Source organism: Ursus americanus, chromosome 14 (genome assembly GCF_024610735.1).
Source record: "Ursus americanus isolate L20-20 chromosome 14, mUrsAme1.1.p, whole genome shotgun sequence".
Lineage (NCBI taxonomy): Eukaryota > Metazoa > Chordata > Mammalia > Carnivora > Ursidae > Ursus > Ursus americanus.
In genome coordinates this window covers 41690898-41713520 of record NC_142140.1, presented here as the reverse complement: position 1 = coordinate 41713520, position 22623 = coordinate 41690898, and the positions used below count along the sequence as shown (strand labels likewise).

General features: G+C 45.2%; 1 protein-coding gene across 1 annotated transcript; it reads left to right on the top strand.

The window, feature by feature from the left end:
• Positions 1 to 2913: 2913 nt before the first annotated feature.
• Positions 2914 to 22437, top strand: LOC123780036 (C-C chemokine receptor type 3). Its single transcript, XM_045778798.2, has 2 exons — positions 2914 to 3092; positions 19414 to 22437. The coding sequence occupies exon 2, from the start codon at positions 19424 to 19426 to the stop codon at positions 20501 to 20503; it is 1080 nt and encodes a 359-aa protein (XP_045634754.1). The 5' UTR covers positions 2914 to 3092; positions 19414 to 19423; the 3' UTR covers positions 20504 to 22437.
• Positions 22438 to 22623: the final 186 nt, after the last annotated feature.

Sequence of the window (22623 nt, the reverse complement as noted above, 5' to 3'; positions counted from 1 at the left end):
CCCGTCCTCTTTCCCCGGGCAGGAGAGCTGCCTCTGGCTCTGGGTGTTGCCTTTGCCTCAGTAGATAAAGCATCCAGCTCTGCGGACTGGGCAACAGGGTCATGCGTGGCCTCTCAAGGTCTTCCCTTGCTCAGAACCGGAGAGGAAAGGGGACAGGTGGGGAGGGTAGGGGTGCTGACTTCTCTTCAGATGGTGCCGAGCACCAGAAAACTAGGTGGGCCATAAATGCCTCCTACGGGGTGAGGCGCCGTAGTCCTGGTCAGCACTGGCTGGGCCTTTCCCGCAAGCAGGCACTGAGTGAGGCATCTGCGTGGGCCACCTCGCCTGACGCTCCTGTCCACGTGTGCTGTTCGCAGGTGGGGAAGTCAAGCACGGTGCCAACTACCTGGACTGGGAGTCCAGTCTTTCTAAGCAGAAAGGGTTATCCTCCTAGGGGAGCTGGACCTCGACTGCAGAGCCTCGACTGGGGCGCAGACCAGCAGAGGGGAGAGAGGCAGGTCTGAGTCCCCCCATGGGTCTCGAGTGGGAGATTGGGGGCAGAAAGAGAGTCCTGAGAAATGCAGCTGGAGACCCTGGGATTTTCCAGTCCAGCCTCCCACGTGCGGAGAGTTGTCCTTATTCTCCAATAAAATTTGCATGACTGTTCTATACGGATGGCCGTTTCTGTGATTTGTCCTGCAGAACCGACCACCTGCCTGGCGCGTAGTGAGCAAGCTGAGGAATGTGGCTTGAGACTCGTGCTGTGTCAATGACCTTGGGGGCCCGGTTATTTCAAATATATTATCTGGCCTCCAGGTCAGAACTGGCCCTTCTGTTCTGGACGCCAAGAGCTACAAATCTGGGCTCACATCACCTCCTGCTCCAGGCTGGGCTGCGACCCCCACCCCACCCCCCGCCCCAGAATGGAATCCAGGAGTGGGGTGCAGACACACACAGCCCAGGCTCCTTGAAACTCTAAAAACATGATAACAGAGAAATGCAGCTTGCTCCAAACGGCACGTAGGCCAACAAATGCTTAACTTCAAACCCTGCCATTTGCCCTATAAATAGGGCCCTTCTGGGGAGGGTCGGTGGGAAGGCTCACCTGAGGGGAGGACGCTCTGCCCAGGCCTTTCAGTCTGCACTCCAGCCCGGCTGTGTCCGCCTGGCTGCCCCAGCTGATGACGTGGGGTGTAGTAAGTACCCGATTTGATGTAACTTTGCCTTGTTCTCATTTATTACCTCCTATTCCCTTCATCTATGCGAAGATTCTTTTCCTCCTCTATTTCTATTAGGTGTCTAATACTCATACAGTTTTCTTTCCTTTTCAAAACCGAAAACTCAGCTGTTGTGAATCTCTTTCCCAGAACAATTACAAAAATGAGGTCCTTTCTTTATTCTTTCCCTTGTTCCATGGGTATTCACCCAGGACCATTGGTGTGCAGGCAAGGGGGGGGGGACGGCTGGCCCCGGGCCCCGGGGAGCTGCCCTCACAGGGGTGAGTGCACAGTGCCCCTGGCTATGCACCCCCAGCTTCTTCAGGGGGCTCCCAGGATGGGCCTCCCTGGCAGGACCCCCCCTCCCCCCCCCCCCCCGCTGAGACTTCTAGTTCTCTGGGGCAGAAATCTGCCTCCCGGAGGCCTCTGCACTTTGGCCTTAGAGAGCCCCAGGGAAAGGCCAACTCCATTATAATGTAAAACAACTTCCTATTTTATTCTTCAGACTAGAGGCTTCCAGTTCCTCTAACTCTGCTCTGGCAGGGCTGCTAGGACCCGCCTGACCCTGAAGGCTGTCTGGCAAGCTCCCTCAAACTCCAGCCTCCAGGATGCCCGTGAGCCGTCTTTGGCAGAGTCCTTGCTTTTTTCTCTCTCTTTACCCTTCGAAGCAGGTAGTGCAGCCCTGTGTACGTAGCAGACGTGTGATACACTCGCTGAACTTTACTGACACATCCACGCAGCCGGTTTATCAGAGCTCTTCCCACAAATGTTGGGTGGCGCGTGCTCGGTGCCCAGCATCACGATAAGTCCCCTGGACACCGCGGCAGAGCAGGCATGTGTCACAGCCGTATTCTACCCAGAGCTTCTGTGTGCTTAGCCCTATATATCCCACAGAGCCTTTTCCCATATTTTAGTTGATTCCAAGTCCACCCTATGATTTACAGATGAGAAGGCTGAGGTCCAGGAAGACCTAATGAGGAGCGCAAGGTTATGCTGCTGTGGGGGCCACAGCTGAAAGGCATTCTCGGGTCTTCTTGGGACATCTAACCCTGGGCTCCACTTTGACTTATTGAAGTCTCCTGCTGAGTTCTGTAGAATAATTCGGGTATCCCACAGTCCACATGTTCCCTTTCACAGGAAAATTCTGATCTCATTTACAAAAAATCCTTTTGGTATTGGGGTGCCTGAGTGGCTCAGTCGGTTGGGCATCTGCTTTCAGCTCAGGTCGTGATCCTGGAGTGCCAGGATCGAACCCTGCATCAGCCTCCTTGCTCAGTGGGGAGTCTGCTACTCCCTCTCCCTTCGCCCCTCTCCCTACTCGTGCTTGCTCTCTCTCCCTCACTCTCTCTCTCAAATAAATAAATAAAATCTTTAAAAAATCCCTTTTAGTACTGAAGAGCAGTGGACATAAAATGTTACATTCATTTAAGGTGCACAACATAGTGATTCGACCGTTTTATATGTGATGTGACGCTTGCCATCATCTGTCAGATGTAGTCACCATCTGTCACTCGATTTTGCTTTTTACCCTGCCTTCCCCGGGTCAAGGCAATGCTTATTCAAGAACTATCTCCACTTTCTGGGGAAAAAAAAAAAAAAAGAACAATGTCAAGAGAATGCAGAACCCCTAAAATAGCTGTTGGACTCAGCAGCGCTCATCTTGACGATTACTCAACTGAGGGCTTTAGAATGTCATGTCAATGGTAGAAAAGAAGAACTGTACCAAACTTGATATCTTCTGAACACTTGCAAAACCTGAGCAGCTAGTCTGTTTAAAAGAGGAAGCCGTATTGTTTTCTACCTTACTAATATCTCTGATCAGATGGTATCTTCGTTTCATGAGTGGCCAGACCTCAGCTGTCACTGCATGCACAACGGACTTTGCTAAAGTAGCAGGTACTTCTTGTCTTCTTTCTGTTCTCATCTGGGCAAGAACTTACTAAATGCAATAGATGTTTAGACGTGATTTCTGGGTAGACTGTCGGGTTTCTAGGAACAAGGAGTTGGAGAGAGGGGTTTAGGCAGGTGGGAGCCCTACCTCCCAGGAGGGCTCTTGGATTGAGAAGGCAGAGGAGAGGGGCCTTACTGCAATTTAGTAGGTAGTACGGGGCCAAAGTGGGAGAGTTTGTTGTGACATTTATCCATTTTCTTCTTGCTTTTCTCCCATTTTCTTTCCTTTTCTCCCACCCATGACCATGATGTGCTTGCTTCTCCCAGTCATCCCGATTTGGCCCTTATACCTCTTTAGTCAACATGCCCTTGGCTGTGCCCCCAGTGTGTTCCCTGTGCTTTCATAAATTCTCAGTTGTTGAGAGCGTGACCAATCCGGAAGGATTACACTTAGTAGTTTTGTGTTTATGGATATTGACTTGCAAGAAACGGTCAGTGAAAATAGAATTTACATATATATGTGTGTGTACATACATTTATATATTACATTTGTATACAATTTGTGTGTGTGTGTGTGTGTATAATGTATTTTTTTTAAGTGCTCATTGAAAATCCACTCTAAGGCAATGAGATGAATCAGTTGATGAACTGATTTGGTCTTTGTGTCTGGATTTACAAGGTTGACTGTTTTTCCTGGACCCGTAACTAGAGGACAGGGATAGAAAGTCCTTCTAATCTTCTGGGAAAACTTAGATTGATGAGGATGGAAGTTAACTGTTGTTTGACAGGCGTCTTCGGGGAGGGGGATGGGAAAATGGCGTCGTTGGTACATGGAAGCTATGGGGGTATTTGTCACTCTTTTCAGAAGGTGGTGAAGATGACATTGAACCATGCAGGCTGAGTTATTTCTCCTGGGGGAAGAATCGTATGACTCAATAAGAAAAAAGCAGATGTACCCAACTGAATGAAATGGGTAAAGGGCACAAACTGATAATTCACAGAAAAGGAAATACGAATGACTACTAATTACAGTTAAAAAAATTTCTCGGTAATTAAATAGATGCTAGTTACACAATAATGACATCTCTTTTGCCATATAATTGGCCAATTTTTTTTCTTTTCTGTCTTCTTGGTGTTGATGGATGCTTGCTGAAACCCCCACCATCAACTATGAGTGCCAAGAATATATATACATTGCTCTACACTTGCTGGAAACAATATGGCAAAGTGCATCAACAGACTTAGAAATATGATCACAGGTAGAAATTGTGCTTTGGGAAATCTACTTTAAGGAAATAATTTTAAAAAATACGGAGATGTCTATTGCAGCATTATTTATAAAAGTGTAGACCCGGAACAACTTGGCCACATAGTAATAAGACAATGATTACGTAACCATGTATATCTATACAATATTTTGGAGTCTTTACAAATTATACATTTAAAAAAATATTCGAGAGAGAGAGAGAGACAGCATGAGTGAGAGGGGTAGAGGGAGAGGGAGAGAGAATCTCAAGCAGACTCCATGCTGAGCACAGAGCCCAGGATCCTGAGATCATGACCCGAGGCGAAACCAAGAGTTAAGAGTTGGACGCTTAACTGACGGCATCACCCAGGCAACCCTACAAATTACATTTTCAAACAATTATTAACCATATGGAATGAGGCGCAGAATATACAGTTTAAAATGTCAGAATACAAAAAATGGTATAAAAGTGTGATATCCATTCTAACAAACATGGTACCTCGAAAAGAGGCAGAGACACCAGTTCTTTCTCCATGACCCAGGTGGAGGTGGTAGTATGAATGGCCAGGAAGCTGAGCCCTCCGGTCATGCTGAACACCCCCAACCACGTTATTTTGACTATAGTCATGCCTTCCCTATGAAAACATATTCTTCACAATCATCTCTTTCAACTACATAACATGTCAGCCTGTATCCAATTAAAATTCAACCACATTTGAAACACCTGATGTTGAAATATGGGGAGTAAATCTAATCTCTTACAAGGAAGTTGGTGAAAATATCCAAAATCATTTGGCAGCTGGATAAAACCAAGGCACTTAACATGAACTGACCACATTCCGAGGATGGGGTGGAGCCTTTGCTCCAGTCACTAGTGATAATGATCGGCAGTTGTGGAAGTCCACATGCTGCCCTAAAACACAGGGCTGGGATGTGTCTGCCGCTAGCAAGAAGATTGCATTGGTTCATGATTTCAAGCTTGAGAGGTTCTTGTGTGTTTCCAGGGAGGGAGCTTCCTGGCTCGCCAGGCAGCCCGTCCTGTTCCCAGGCAACCTGGTAGCTCCTGGCAAGCCCTTCCCCACGTGGGGTTAAATGCGGTCTCCTTCAAAGTTGTCAGATTGCTGTGCTGTGGGGAGTCTACTTCCTCCTCTGCAGGAAAAACTATCACATCAGTCTATCTCAAAGGGACTCTTCCATCTCAAAGGGACCTAAAACATTGTCTAATTCAAACCTTTAATTAAAAAGATTAGAGGGGCGCCTGGGTGGCTCAGTCGGTCGGGCATCTGCCTTGGGCTCAGGTCATGATCCCAGGGTCACGGGATGGAGCCCCACTTTGGGCTCTCTGCTCAGCGGGGAGCTTGCTTCTCCCTCTCCCTCTGCTGTTCCCTCTGCTTGTGCTCTCTCTCTCTCTGTGTCAAATAAATAAATAAAATCTTTTAAAAAAATAAAAAAGATTAGAAAACTTTTTTTTAAGATTTTTTTTTTATTTATTCATGTGACAGAGAGACAGCCAGCGAGAGAGGGAACACAAGCAGGTGGAGTGGGAGAGGAAGAAGCAGGCTCCCAGCGGAGGAGCTGATGTGGGACTCGATCCCAGAACGCCGGGATCACACCCTAAGCCGAAGGCAGACGCTTAGCGACTGTGCTACCCAGGCGCCCCAAAAGATTAGAAAACTTTGGTCCAGACCAAAGAGATACAAACATGGCCAAAAAAAAAAAAAAAAAAGGAGGAGGAACTAATATTAATCTAAGAACTAGAAGACTTGTATTTTTCATACAAAACATTCGGAGTTCTGTCAACTGTAGCTGATGTTCTGATGTTTCTGGACCTTTCTCATCCTAGCCTGTCCTATACTCCAGATGGATACTAACACTCTTAAAATGGGGTAATATTTCACAGGTGGAGTCTGCACAGTAAAAAACAGTAAAAATAATTCTGGTCCATCCTTGTGTCCATTTCAGAAGTGTTTATTAAGCAGCTATTAATTGTCGGGCATTATATGGGCACAAGTCACTGGTTCCACCCTGTCCGGCATGGTGACTACGTGTGGCTACTTAAATTTCAATTCACTGAATTTCAATAAAATGAAAAGCTCCGTTTCTTAATAGCAGTAGCCACATTTCAAATGCCCAACAGCCACTTGGCTAGCGGTGCCTTGCTGGACAACACAGAAACAGAATGTTTCCATCCCTGCTGAGAAGTTCCATTGGATTGTGTTGTGCCAGGTAATTATTTTTTTTTTCTGACTACTCCAGGTTCTCTGTAAAACAAAACAAAACAAAAAAGTGAAAGGAGTGGGAGGCCTGGCTTAACTGTATAGGCGGGAAGCAATTTGAGTAGCTAGTTGGATAGGTAATTGGGTGGATAAATGAAGGGGGAGCTGGGTAGAGATGTGGATGGAGAATCACGTGGGTAGATTTCTCTTGTTCTGGATGATCTACTGATGCAGACTGAAACTGAATTAGCTCTCGGGTTTGCTGTGTCACAGTGTTGACATTCTTCAGTCTACCCCTACATTTCCCCTTTTCTTCTCCCCTAAGCTTAAGGAGGTTGGAGGGTATATAACTCGGAGACAGAAAACAGATGCATAAAATTTAGGAGAGACTTCATGTCATTTCATCCAAGGGTGGGGGAGCTTTAAGAGTCACTGTGGCCTGGATCCCACCTCCAGAAATTCTGATTTAACTGCTCAGGGGTACAGCCTTGCATTGGGATTTCAAAAGCTCTCCCACCATGCAGTCCGGGCTGATAACCACCGCTGGAGTCAAACGTCTTCTCACTGTGGAAATCCCCTTCTGTGATATCCCTGCCAGGCAGCTACCCACCCTCTGCTAGGGTCACAGTGTGCTTAGTGCCGCACGAGGCACCCATTTCATTTTGGGTAACGCTGCTCCCAAAGCTCCTTCTTATGTAGTGTTTGAATTTGCCTCTTGGAACGACCTCCCGTGGGTTCCAGAGGGCACCGCTGGGAATCACATTCTGATTCTCATCTACACACCACTATCTTGCTCTCTTTCCTCCCTGCGGCGTCTTCTCTCCTGGATGGGGGGACACCTCTGGCTCCTTCAACTCATCTTTATCGGATAGGGTTTCCTCTCTGCTACATTTCAGTCACACAAAGTTCCCAGTAAATGGCTCGCCTGGGACCTAGCACAGCGCTCTGGAGGTAGTCTTAGACCACTTGAAAATCCCATCACATGCTGACCTGTAATTCTAGTGGACCATAAAGTTAGCATGGGATGGGTTTTTTTAAATTTTTATTTATTTTTTAATTTTTATTTATTTTTTTAAAAGATGTATTTATTTATTTGAGAGAGAGAGAGAGAAGGCACAAGTGGAAGGGGCAAAGGGAGAGGGAGAGAGAATCTCAAGCCGACTCTGAGCTGAGTGTGGAGTCCGACACTGGGCTCATAACACTGAAATCATGACCTGAGCTGAAACCAGGAGTCGGACACTTAACCTACAGCACCACTCAGGAGCCCCTGGGTTTTGTGGTTTGTCTTTTATTTTTTTTTTTCAAAAAAAAAAAAAACCTTCCCGTGTAAGATTATCAATTGCAGCATTATTTGAAATAACAAAGAGTATCTGTCTACAGGGGACTGGCTAAATAAACTGGAATAGCCGCACAATGGGTTTGCGACAGCGGTAACAAAGAATAAGAAAAACTTATGCTGTGAGGTGGAAAAAGCAAGGTGCATGATGATGAATGTAATGTTCTCTTTTTATGCAACCGACAGGGTAAGATTAGAAAATATATTTATATTCGTCTACAGATGCATATGGAAATGTTTCCCTCCCAGGCAAAGAATGGGCGGGTTTGTGGTCAGCCCAATGTAAAAGTTGGGGGGTTTCTACACTCAGAGTCCTCAGCTGTGAGGCAAGCCTGCTGTGTGCAGCGGCCCCGGGCCACCCCACGTGGCCCTCGTGCAACTTGGCAGCACGAAGAACCCATGAGGACACCCAGCCACATGCCTGCTGTGCCGTTACAAGCCCTTCGTCCTTATCTGATTGTCGTGTGCTTTCCTCTGGTACCTGTGAACAAGTGGCAGGCTTGCTTGTTAGCTGCAGGTAGGGCAAGATCTTAGACCCTTCACAGTTCTTGGTGGGGGAGAGGTGTGCGGGGATAAAGTAGGATGAGACTACTTATTGTGTATCTTCTCATAGTATTATGTTTTGAACCATACGATTGTGTGTATTACCTACTCAATTACGAATAGCACGGAATTTGAAATAAACATGTTACTCTTGGAAAGAACACAACTTCTTTCATATAAATATAGATTAAGTTAATGGAAGTGTTGTGTGCAGATTACGGGAAGTGATCATTTCTCAGCATCCTAAGGTGGTCAGAATGAAATGCCCAGTAGAACTCCCTCTGATTCCTGGTTGTCCTCAGTTTTCTGGGAATTCTATCTATCTATCATCTATCTATCATCTATTATCTATCTATCTATCTATCTATCTATCTATCTATCTATCTATCTATCATCTATCTATCATCTATCTATCATCTATCTATCATCTATCTATCTATCTATCTATCTATCATCTATCTATCTATCATCTATCTATCTATCATCTATCTATCATCTATCTACCATCTATCTATCATCTATCTATCATCTATTATCTATCTATCTATCTATCTATCATCTATTATCTATCATCTATCTATCATCTATCTATCTATCATCTATCTATCTATCATCTATCTATCATCTATCTATCTATCTATCTATCTATCTATCTATCTACATATTTACCAATCATCATCTATCTCTACTTATCACCTACCTGTCATCTTTGTGAAAGATAACCCGACCTCTGATATCTTTCCATTGGACATGTCAGTGAGTAAGTGAATTAATATAATCCGGGGTTCCCATTAGGTTCTTTCATTTGGTTGAGATCCACACTTGTCTGTAGAAATTCAAACTCCTCATTTAGAGTAACTAAAGATTTTAATGAAGGCTGAAATGTCTAGTTAACACAAACTACTGGCTACCAATCATTGTAGGTTTTCTGGAACCTTGCGTAATGGACTACCGACTGGATATTTGTGGAAAGATAAACATTTCTGTTTAGGCGGAAGAGACACTTGCTCCTCTAAAGTCATATTACACTACGTCGGACAAGATTTAAGAAATTTCGAAAAGTCCTGAGAACTTGAAAGATAGAGAAGGTCAGTGGGTGGGGGTGGGAGCAGAACTGACACACACTTGCCCGGTTGTCTGTTCCACTGTCTAGCTCTCGCGTGTGTTAGCTCTTGTTGTCCTCACCACTCTTCCCTCCTTGACACCTTCTTTGCTTGGCTTCTGGGACACCAGCTCTTCTGGTGTTTCTCCCACTGCCCACTCCTTCTGAGACTCTCTTGCTGTGTCCTCCTTGTTGCTCTGACCTCTGATTTTTGATAGACCTGCGAACGCCACCCTGTACTGTCTACACTCCCTTCATGACTTTAAACACCATCTGTATGACGACAACTGTCAACTTCAGATCTTTGGCCAACAGCTCTCCCCTGGAGCCTACTTACTAGACGTCTCCACTTGGATGGCGTACAGGCATCTCAGACTCGACATGCCCCAGCCTTCTTTGTCCCAGCGGATGGCAACTCCATCCTTCCAGTCGTGCAGGTCAAGACTTTTGGAGCCTCTAAGCCTTGACCATTTCTCCCTCACATCCAATCTGTCAACACCCCCTTTGGTGCTACCTTCTTCATTTATGCAGAATCTGTCTATTTCGCGCCTTTCGACTCCTACTACCACGTCCAATCCAGTGTCACACCTTGTCTGGATTATCACGGCAGCCTCCTTACTGGTCTCTCATTTCTAACTTTAATTCCATAGTCTGTTCTCCACATGGCAGCCAGAACAGTTTTTATAAAATATAAATGGGGTCCTGTCACGCCTTTAATGGAAACTCTCCATTGGTCCCCACCCCATTCAGAGAAAAGCCAAAATTCTTCAGTGGCTGCATAGCTACTCTGAACCCCTGCCCACCCCTCCCCCACGTCTCTCCGACACCTTCTCCAGATACTCACCCCTCACTCCTCCTCTGGCCACACTGGGCTTCTTGCGCTTCTAAGAACATACCCAGGCACTCTGCCGTCTCAGGACATTTGTACTTGCTATTTCTCTGCCCGGAGCTCCCATCCCCCAGATACCAACTCATTCCCTCACTCCTCCCAATTTTTTTCTCAAATATCACCTCACTGGGCTCCTTGCTGACCCCCCTCCAATTTAAAAGTTCCCACCTCCAACCCCACCCTATGGCCTTTCCCCATCTCCTACTTTATCTCTCTCTGTAGCACTCATGAGCATCTGAGGCCCTGTTGTTTTTACTTATTCTCTGTGTCCCCAACTAGAAAATAAAGTTCCATGGAGTCAGGAAGTTTGGTCTGTTCTGGTCCCTGATGTTGCCTGTGTCCCTGGACTGGTGCCTTGCCTATCATAGGTGCTAATAAGTAATTGTTGAATAAACAGCTGAAGAACCCCGTGAGGCAGTAATTCTTCTCATCACCATGTTACCCATAAGAATTCTGAGGCACAGAGAGGTTAAGCTACTTGTGCTAGGTCACACAGTCATTTCTTCAGACCCAGTAATGAATCATTATCCTACACTAAGGAGGACGAGGGATACATGAGAAAGAAAATCTTATAGCTATGAATTCTCTTGGCATCAGATACCAATGAGGTCGAAAGGGTCTCAGGCCCAGGACCTGATCTTAACACCAGGTGTTTATTGCTGGAACAATCCCCACTGGGAGTCACCCGTGGGCAGGGCTCTTCCAGATGGGCAGGTAGAGACAGGGTGACAGGCGGTGACTTCACACCTGCTCTCTTCTCTATATTCTTTGGATGATTTGTCAAGTTCACCTGAGAGGCTGATCCCCTCAAAGAGACAAAGCACTTACACACACACACACGCACACACACACACGCACACGCAATCCAGATTAGTGACTTCACTAAACTGGAATATCATTCAGCACATGGTCTTCTATCTGACATGCCTGGTTTTAACCCAACTCCCCCTACTGTCAAGGATCAGCCCTCTCCCTTAGTAGCATAATGAATTTCCACTTCAGTCAAGTTTTGTTATAAAATGGATCTTAAATCAGCAGTATCTTTTTTTCACCCATCTGACTAGAGTTTGTGGGCATTTACTTCTAAAAGCATTCAGACGAGCCCGAGAAGTCCAGCAAACGATCAGCTCAGAGCATCTCTGGCTTTGGCTGCCATAGACCACAGGCTGTAGCATTGAAGCTATGGCAGGGGCGGGGGGGGGGGGGGGAAGGTCATGACTTCCACGTACAGTAGACGTCCACGGTGAGGAAGCGATGCTGAAACTGAGAAAGGTGTTCGCTGTCACACTGAAGGTCCCCACCCAGTGGGTGGATGCTGACGGGCAGGTGCGGCTGTAGAAAGCCTAGAACACCTGGGCTCAAGTTCCAACTTAGCCATTGGCTCTCTGTGTCATTAAGTTATGGAATTGCTCTGAGCTCAATTTTTCTTTTTCCTGAGCTCAGTTTTTTTTTTCAGCCATAAAATAAGAATAAAAAAAACATCTACCTCTCACAGCTGTCTTAAAAAGTAAATCATATGAAATAAGTTTCTGGGAAGAACATTAAACAGGTGTAACAAAAAAAAATGTTAATTTTCTCATCCCCTAAAGAACGCAAGTATTCAGAAAGCCTCCTGTTTTTTGTTTTTTGTTTTTTTTTTTCAGGCTTATGTCCAATGATTTAGTTTTTAAATTGCCATCTACGGGCACCTGGGTGGCGCAGTCGTTAAGCGTCTGCCTTCAGCTCAGGGTGTGATCCCAGCGTTCTGGGATCGAGCCCCACATCAGGCTCCTCCGCTATGAGCCTGCTTCTTCCTCTCCCACTCCCCCTGCTTGTGTTCCCTCTCTCACTGGCTGTCACTATCTCTGTCAAATAAATAAATAAAATCTTTATTAAAAAAAAATAAATTGCCATCCACTCTTGAAGAGCCTTACTGAAATTCTCAAGAGCTTTGATCAACATTAGACCATCCTAGAGGACAATGAAGGGCCTGTTAATTAATCTGTGCTTTGGAGCCTTTGAAAGGCTGGGGGGATCATGTCCCATTAAAATCAAGAATCACTGTTACTTAGTATCACTGTGGAAATTCCAACGAAAGCAACAAGGTGAGAAAAACAGAGGAGGAATATAAACAAGGAGGTTATAATGTTAGCCCTGTTTCACAGCTAATGTGATTATTTAAGAGTCCTAAAGGAAATCATTTTAAAAAGTCAGTAAGGTGATGAGCTTAAAAAAAAAAAAAAGTTATTTTCTTTCCTACATACCCACCATTGATCAGAAAATTCATTAGGGAAAAAAATATCTCATTCGAGGTAACCTCAGAAAAAACCAAAACCGATAGATAAAAACAATGAGAAATGTGCAAGCCTGATAACTAAAAGAACTGTAGTAAGTACAGTAAGTACGTATATGATGTTCCTAGACACGACAACTTGATATTGCAAAGTTATCAATTCTCCCTAAATTTATTTATAAATGTAATATAATTCCACTCGAAAGTATATCTTTATAAGTAATTAACCAAATGATCCTAAAGTTTATCTAATAGGACAGAAAACTCTGACAAGACATATTCGGAAATGAGCAATGAAAGAGAGCCGCATAATCAGACAGTCTACGTAAAAGACCTAATATATCCAAATAATGAAAAGAGTGTTTCTGGCACCAAAATAAGAGACTAGAGGAGTGGAATGTAAAGTTCACAAACAGAATCAGGAATATTAAAGAATATATAACAAAGGTGACGTTTCCAGCCTGCGGAGGACGCAGTGGTTATTCACCCATTTATAGTGAAGGAAAATGGAAATGCACTTCATGCCACATATCAAACTCAATTAAAAACAGATTAGAGATTTATATGGGTGAAATATGGGACCACAAAGATACCAAAATATATGTAAACATTCATGTGATCTCGGGATGTGGAGGTCCTCCCTAAAATGGAACCCCAAGGCATGACAGTGTGGGCTTTACGGCAAAAGGACACAGGATCAAGTCTCAGCTCTGCCGTGCACAGAATAGCCTCAGGCGAGGGATCGAGCCTTGCCAAGCCTCTATTTGCTCATCTATAAAATGGGGATATACAAACCTACCTTGCGAAGTTGTGAGATCAAGCAAACATATGTAAAGTGCTTGGCCTCAGGAAGGCTCGATTATCATTGACTCTCATCTCACACTGGTTATGTGTAAAGAAAGTAAACTTCCCGAACTCAGAGACCATTTTCTTCCCGCTCTTTTGTCCCTTCGCAGGTGGTTATTGACAATAAGGAAAAAAGAATGCATCCGAGAATTTGACCATATGCATTATTTGACCCAGGCTGAAAAAGGAGTATTTTTTCCATTCAGAGGCACTGTGTGGACTGGTGCTCGAGACAAAGGAGTGGGGGTCACAGCTCACTGGTTTTTGCGGGATGTCTTTGGATTTGAGCAAGGCTCTCTGAGTGGACCCTCATTAGGAGACGCTCCGGCTTGCATTGGGGAGGTGTCTGAGGGTGCCGGGAAACCGTCTCCTCTCCTTCAAAGGCAGGGAGGTGCGAATTACTGTAAACCCATGTTTACTCAGGTACATCAACACACAGAGTCCAGCCACATGGGCTGAATGTCTGGGGCCAGCAGGAGGAGAGCAGGGCCCCGTGGTTCTCCTCCAACTTCAGCACCTGCTCAAAAGACTCACAGAGCGGGAAGGAGGAAAATGTGGGAGTGACAGTGTTACACACCGGATAACCAGAAGCATCCTGGGAGCCGGTGTCTACACCGCCCACATATCCACAGGCATGTGCGTGCCAGGTCATCTGAAGGGCTTCTCAGCCTTCCGTGGAGCCCGGCCAGTTCAGGTCTCAAGACCTACAGAGCCATTTCTAAGAAAAATCTCCCCTCCCCCGGGGGGCTGGTGGTTTTCACGCTAACTCCACCCAAGATGGACGAGAACCAAACCTTAAGATCTTTAAAACAAATTTCAAATGCTCTACCTAGTGTGACTTCCACTTCAAGTTTCTTAGATCTCAGTTTGTGGTTTCAGGTTCTGATGACTAAACCCTCCGTCTTGTCATTTGCCCACGTTTTCAACCCAGTTACCTTTAGAGAATGTGTTTGCCAAATCTCCAGCACTGTCTGCTGGAAGCCGCTTGCTTTGTTGTTACGGTTTAATGGCTAAGGGACTATAGGAACATTCCACATCCTGCAACTTTAAACAGGATCACCATCCACTTCCCTTCTACAACTATTTTCATCATTTGCCCATTGCCTTTTTTTTTTTTTTTTGAAATAGAGAGAGAGGGAAAAAGTGGGGCAGAGGGAGAGGAAGAGAGAGAATCTTAAAGCGGGCTCCACACCCAGCACGGGGCTTGACATTGGGCTGAATCTTAGGACCCTGAAATCAGGACCTGAGCTGAAATCAAGAGTCCGACACTTCAGCTTAACGGACTGAGCCTCCCAGGTTCCCCTCCAAAACTAGTTTTTGGATTTTTTTTCTTTTTTTTGTAAGATCTTATTTATTTGAAAGAGAGGGAGCGAGAGAGAGCAGGAGCGGCGGGGAGGGGCAGATGGGGAAGAAGCAGGTTCTCCACAGAGCAGGGAGCCCGACGCGGGGCTCGATCCCAGGACCCTGGGATCATGACCTGAGCCGAGGGCAGATCCTTCACGCCCTGCCAAACCTAGTTTTATTAATGACTACATAATAATCTATTGCATTGAGTGGGCAACAATTTATCCAAAGTCTCCTTCACTTGTCAAACATTTAAACTGTTTCCATTTCTTTGTTTCTCTAGATCATGAAAACGAGGCCACAGTGAACATCCTGTTTTGGTTTGGTGGACTTCTTCCCCTTAGGGTCACTTCTCAGCTGTAGAACCACTGGATCAAAGCCATGTGTATCTTGTTGCTTCTTACTCTGTACACGATTTCCTAAATTTATTGAACCAAGTTATGTTGCATCAGGAACGTATAATTGCTCCAGGGTCGCTCCAACCTCACCAGCACTGGGGGGCAACAATTACTTTTTTTTTTTTTTTTTGGATGATTACAGTGGCGTTCCAAACTTCAATATATTTTCTAAAGAAACATCTCTAGGAGTGCCCGGGTGGCTCTGTAAGTTAAGTGTCAGACTCTGGGTTTCGGCTCAAGTCATGATCTCTGGGTCCTGGGACCGAGTCCCGCATCGGGCTTCCTGCTCAGCAAGGAGTCTGCTTCTCTCTCTCTCCCTCCCTCTGCCCCTCCTCCCTGCTCGTTTTGTCTCTCAAATAAATAAGCAAAATCTTTAAAAAAAAAAAAAAAAGAAGCATCTCTAATTCTAGATGTTTATTCTCCATTCAGCCTTGCCACATTCATTAAAATTTTAAATTGGTGAAGGTAGAACTCTGCTTGTTCCCATGGAGAGTAGCCACTACATATTACCCACGAAACGTGGAAGATCTGGGGGGAGGGGGGAAGGCTCGTCTCCTTCCGACTCCAGGAATTGTGACAGAGAGTCAAAGGTCACATAAGGAAGCAGTCATGCTTGTAGCTTCCTATCTTCCCCACCCAGGCTTTGACCAGAGTTGGGGGCTGCGAAGGGCTGTTTGATCAATTGAGGGGGACCCTCCGGGACGATGTCTCTCTGCAAGTCACTTCCATACCCTCATGGGTGGCCGGCGCGGTTCAGCTGGTGGTCAGGCAGAAAAATAATTTAGTTTGTACCCTTGAGTGTCCCTTAGTTTGTACCTGGTACGAACATGGAGTCAAGGAGCCATGTGTCTGTCTAAGAAAAGATGCTTAGCCTGGGCCAGAAGCCCGATCCTGCGGCAGGAACAGAGAGGGTCCTCTGTTCCAGCCAGAGCTGAAGAGGTCACTGTGCCCAGACACCACTGAGAATGAGTAGACCACGAGGCCGTTCGCTACAAAGAGGCGGATGCCAGCCAAAAGTTCAGGGTTGGGACTGGGTCGTCCTTTCTCAGCAGACGCTAGCCACAGAAACAGGACCGACAGGAGACCAAGGCACCCTCGTCCCCCTCTGCCCATGCTGGCCCTTCCCGCATATCTGCACTGCCATCTTAGGAAGGACCCACGAGAAGATAAACCCAAATTAATAAACTGGCAACGTAAAGAGGATGAGCAGAACTAAAGTCATCCTTCAAATGAATGGGTCAGGCTAAGTTTAAACCACTTCGGACTAAAATTTGTGAATCCTTTTTCCTGCTTCCCAGTGGAAAGTTGGTAAGATCCAAATTGTTTTGGAGACTAAAGGACCTTCATTGCATTGCACAGCTGAGTTGTACTGTGAGCAATTTTTTAGTGAACCAGCTAAAGTACGATGAACTCATTTTCTTGGTGAAACTTGTATCCATGTATGCATATCTGCATAGAGAAACGGGGAATTTGGGGTGGTTTGTACTTTGCTTTTGCCTTTCTTTATTACTGGTGCTGTTTGCTTACTATTCTCTTACCATATTTCCAAAATGCAAAAAAGACACTTTTAAGAGGCTTATTCAAACCTCTCGACTATTTCAGACTGAAATAGTCATTTTGATGTGGACTGAAAACCATTTCAGTTTTCATATCTCTGACCCACGTAACTAGAAACCAAGGACTTGGCTTCTGATGCAGAGAACCTGAATGTTTCCCTGTGTGTTGCACTCGAGAGCCCCCAAAAAGAGTCTATACTTTTATTGTGGTTGTGTTGAAAGTGGACACATGAATTAAAGACATAATTATCGCGTCAAACAAAACCTTAGTGGATTTTTTTTTTACTTTGACTTGTTTTTAGATCTGTCTCAGAGAAAAGGAAAGATATTAGAAATAATTAAGTGTAGGCTACTATGCTTTTGCCGTCTGAAGCAGGCAGCTGTTTTTTTTCTTTTTTCTTTTTCTTTTCTTTTTTTCTTTTTTTGCTTTAGCCACTAACGTTTAGAGAGGGATGCTCTCTGTGATTGTGACTATGTAACAGACAAAATAATGGGTATTTTTTTCTCAGCGGCTGTGGATTACGCCATTAGGAATAAGAAGGCTGATAAGATCATACAAATCAGTTGTTTTCAGTCCCATCTTCCACCTCAAAAGCCTGGATGTGTTACTGATCAGTGGGGTGTACTAGGACAGAGCCGTGGAAACAGATCAAGTTCTATCCAAGAGACCCGACTTCCTTCCTGATTTTATATGAAATGGCTTCTCTTGGCTTTTCTTTCAGTCCCACTTCCTACCAGTTTTATACAGTTGTTGTTCTTGTTGTTTTATCTTATTCGATCCTGAGCACAACTTCAGTTGGTATCATGATCCTCATTTTGGGAATAAGTAAACGAGGCTCCAAGTTCAGTTCTCGCCCATGTCCTACAGCTGGTGAGAGGAATGGCTGGGAATGGCTCTTGCCCACGTCCATTCTCCCTTTGACTACACAGGACCCTGACAGGTGCTGACCACTGGGGTCCCAGTATTCTATTAAGAAGCAAAGATAATGCCTTGCCATTGGCTCCAATTATTGCATTTCTAAGACTTACCTTGAGAAATGCCCATTGACATATATTCATGTCCTCACACTTGTCCCTTCCTCAGAGGAAGAAGAAAGACAGTAGGACTTCTTCCAAGGAAACAGTGCAGGGATTCACTGCCCTCCGTGGAACTCCTTCTTAGTCTGTTTTTCCTTCTTCTCCAGTAAAGTCTGTAATCTTAAGAAAAGCAGCCACTCAGGGCGCCTGGGTGGCTTGGTCGTTAAGCGTCTGCCTTCGGCTCAGGGCATGATCCCGGCATTCTGGGATCGAGCCCCACATCAGGCTCCTCTGTTGGAAGCCTGCTTCTTCCTCTCCCACTCCCCCTGCTTGTGTTCCCTCTTTCGCTGGCTGTCTCTCTCTCTGTCAAATAAATAAATAAAATCTGAAAAGAAAGAAAAGAAAAGAAAAGAAAAGAAAAGAGAAAAAAGAAAAGCAGCCACTGGCCCTAGGGATCCTAGTTTGAAAAAATATCAAATCTTCTAAGAAATTCCATTGGCCTACCCCTCCCTTTATGAAAGAGGAACTCCAAGGGGTTTGCTATTGGCACAGGACTGGCTTATCTCAGCATTAGCAGGAGCAGGTCAAGGGCAGCAGCCTGGGTTACTGTTGCTTAGAAATGTGTCACACTAGTTAATAATAATTATAATGGTGAAGTCTTCAAAAGGTAAACTTGCAAGTCACTGCATTAGAATCGAGTGAGAAAAGAATTGTTCATAGATACCGAAGACCTAGCCTAAACTTTTATATTTACTTGTTAGAGGATTTGGGGTAAATTACTAAATTTCTTTAAGGTTCGATTTCCCTATCAGCTGTGATGAACAGCGCCCTGTTAAGGGACCACAGAGAGGGGAGGTTATTTGTAATAATAACAACCACTATTATTATTACTATTATTATTATTAGCATTTGGTTTTTAAATAGGGAAGATGATTTTTTTAAAAGATATTATTTATTTATTTGACAGACAGCCAGCAAGAGAGGGAACACAAGCAGGGGGAGTGGGAGAGGAAGAAGCAGGCTCCCAGCAGAGGAGCCTGATGCGGGCTCAATCCCAGAACGCCGGGATCACGCCCTGAGCCGAAGGCAGATGCTTAACGACTGTGCTACCCAGGTGCCCCTGGAAGATGATTTTGAAAGTCATATATAAACTATAATACATAAAACTCAAAATGCCTGAAAAGATACAGCAATAATAATCACCATAATATTATTGTTCTCATTCCCCAGTCTGTTTTTTCCTGCTTTGTATTTCCTCCCTCAAATGCTTGCAGAAATCAACATCCCCATTCTTCACCACCATCCCTCACATTTCTGTGTCTTTTCCCATCGTGAATTGCGCTGACTTTCAAAACGTCACGTCTTTCGTTCCTGCCACTTCCGCCCAGCATCTCCAACATACCTTGAAATACACGCCGAAGAAACTTTAAATGTCGAGGCTGTTAAATCGCCTGTGATTTCATGGGTAAATGGATAAATCAGTGGTTATGGTTCACCAAGGCTGATCGTGCCTAATTGTGCGGTTGGTGTTTTTTGCTATCGTTGTTGTTTTTCTATCACAGGGACAAAATAATGGAGGCCTTCACGGCAATGATGAAGACCATGGACGAGTCTACGGAGACCACGGTTTTCGACTACGAGGACTCGCTGCCATGTGAGAAAGTCAACATCAGGCAGCTGGGATCCCAGTTCTTGCCCCCGCTGTACTCCCTGGTGTTCGTGGTCGGGCTGCTGGGCAACGCTGTGGTAGTTCTGATACTTACGAAATACAAGAGGCTCCAGATTATGACCAACATCTTCCTGCTCAACTTGGCTATTTCGGACTTGCTCTTTCTATTCACCCTGGTGTTCTGGATTCATTACGCTGGGTGGAATGAGTGGGTTTTTGGCGCTTTCATGTGTAAGCTCCTCTCTGGGCTTTATTACGTGGGCTTATACAGCGAGATCTTTTTCATCATCCTGCTGACCGTAGACAGGTACCTGGCCATCGTCCATGCCGTGTTTGCCCTTCGAGCCCGGACTGTCACTTTTGGTGTCATCACGAGTGTCCTCACCTGGGGCCTGGCAGGGCTAGCAGCCCTCCCTGAGTTTATCTTCCATAAGTCCCAAGACGAGGGCCAACATTTTGTCTGCTTGCCTCTTTACCCAAAAGACCAAGAAGACAAATGGAAGCGTTTCCATGCTCTGAGAATGAATATCCTGGGTCTTGCTCTGCCTCTGCTTATCATGGGTGTCTGCTACTCTGGAATTATTAAAACGCTGCTGAGATGCCCCAGTAAGAAAAAGTACAAGGCCATCCGGCTCATTTTTGTCATCATGGTGGTCTTTTTCATTTTCTGGACACCCTACAACCTGGTCCTCCTTCTCTCTGCTTTTCAAACGATCTTCTTTGAGGCCAGTTGTGAGCAGAGCAAACAGCTGGACGTGGCCATGCAGGTGACGGAGGTGATCGCCTACACGCACTGCTGCGTCAACCCCATCATCTACGCCTTCGTCGGGGAGAGGTTCCGGAATCATCTCTGCCACTTTTTCCGCAGGCACGTGGCCACCTACCTGGGCAAATACATCCCCTTCCTTCCCAGCGAGAAGTCAGACAGAGCAAGCTCTCCATCCCCATCAACAGGGGAGCAGGAATTGTCATTTGTATTTTAAGACCTATGTGCTGGACCCATGAAGCAAACATGTTACGTCAATCACATTGACCTCGACACCAGCCCTTTCACCTTCCAGCTGCATGCTGAAACTCTTAAAGACATTACGATATATACACAACAGTGTCAGTATAGTGCGTGGCCCAGGCATTACCAGGGGTCGCTGGCTAGTCAGTTCACTTACTGTCGACCCGGAAATGCAGAGCTTTGCTGGTTCTCTGAAGAGTTACATATATTGTGATGCCCCGAATGTTAGATAGTTACTACACGCAGCTACTACCAGGTAAATCCTTTTACATTTAAACCTTAACTTCAGCCAGCTATTGCATAAATGAAACATATTTCACAAAATACAATATATCAATCACAATCCTTTTACCATGCCTAGCTCTGTCCTCGCTTGATGAAAGGCTTTTTTCTCTTCTTCTTCTTTTTTTTTTTAGCTTATGTATATGTACTCTCAAGCAACATAATGGCATGTCACCCTTGTTCCGAGTACTCTTTTTTTTTTTTTTAAGGATTTTATTTTTAAGTAATCCCCACACCTAACGTGGGGCTTGAACTCACAACCTGGAGATCAAGAGTTGCATGCTCTGCGGACTGAGCCAGCCAGGTGCTCCCCAAGTATGCTGATTAGTGAATGGATTTCCTGTTTACACCAAATGATCAGATTTCGTATAAGGAACTCAGTAGAAGAAGAGCAATTTGGTATTTTCAGTAGAGAGAAGAACGGCCTTGCTTGCAGAAACTTGTTGGAGCCCTGAAATGTGCACACACCGTCCTCTTAAGCACCTGACTCACCATTCATCCGACAGCTGTGTTTTAGGTGATACAGACAAGAAGCACGCATTGCTTTAGGTTAAGTGACGGATGCAAAAAGTGCCTAAGAGAAACACAATCCCTGCCCTGTAAAACCTTCCATCTGGTAGGAGGTGTGAGATAGAAACAAGTAACTCCAGAACAAAGAGAAACCCACTCAATGCTCTGCCTGGGCCAGGAAGGGAGAGACCATTCCCAGCTGTAATCTGAGGGAGGAAGCCTTCAAGCAAGAAGTAGCTTTTGAGCAGGTCTTTTAAAAAGGGCAGGATTTGTAAAGGGAGGGGATTGGGAGAGGCACCGGAAGCCAGTGGAATGCCCAATACAGAGGTGAGGGGGGAGGGCGTGCACATGTGAGGACGGGAGGGTGGGGTGGGCAGCTTGGGATGGGCTATGGATTTCAGGCAAAGCATCGAGGGCTTTGTTGGGCAGGCAAAGGGAGCTACTGAAGGGTTTAGAGCAGGGGAGAATAATAATCACCATGGTGCATTAGGAAGATAAATCCGGTAACACAGGATAGAGTAGTGACCCCAGAACCATGCAGGGAGTTGGTTAGAAGAGAAGGACATGTGTGAGGCAAGGAGAGGTCAGTGGCAGATAAGAGAGGTGCCAGAAGAATCTAGAGAAGAATTTGGCCAAGAGACAGCGGTGAAGGAAGGGTCAAAGCCCCGGGAGCAATATAGAATTGACTGGCGGAAAAAAAGCAAAGACAAAACAGAATGTATCCTATGTTATAAATAAATAAATAAATAAATAAATAAATAAATAAATAAATAATAAACAGATTATTCGCTGTGCTTGGGTACATTGCCCATCCCTTAAAGGATAGGAAAGAAAACAGTAGCCTTTGGTTATCTTTAGGGAGGGATGAAGGTGGAGAATAGGAGAGGTGTGACTTTTCTCTGAATACCCTTGTGCTTTTTGGTTTTTGAACTGTGGGACCGTTACCAATTGAAAACATAAACAAAACTTCAGAATTATATATTTAAAAAAAAAAGGCGAGGCTGCTCTTCTGATGTGGTATCCATTCTACCAGCTCTGAGGGCATTGGAAACTCTGCTGTACCTTTTGCCTTTTTTTGTGGTTCAACCAGAACGTAAATAAAGCAATCATCTGAAGGCTTAACTATCCATCACGGGTTTCTCTTGTCTTGTGAGGTAGTGTCTGTCCTTAGGTGAGCACGAGTGCAGGATATCAGTACTTGGTCATATACGTAGGTCCCTGAAAGCTTTTAGGAGCGTTGTGACCCACACAGAAGGGCACATTACCAAATCACAGACTCGGTGTGCTCCGTTTGGCCCTCCA

What these genes read in the sequence shown, in the direction of transcription:
- LOC123780036 (XM_045778798.2), top strand. Translation starts at nt 19,424, where the DNA reads ATGGAGGCCTTCACGGCAATGATGAAGACCATGGACGAGTCTACGGAG.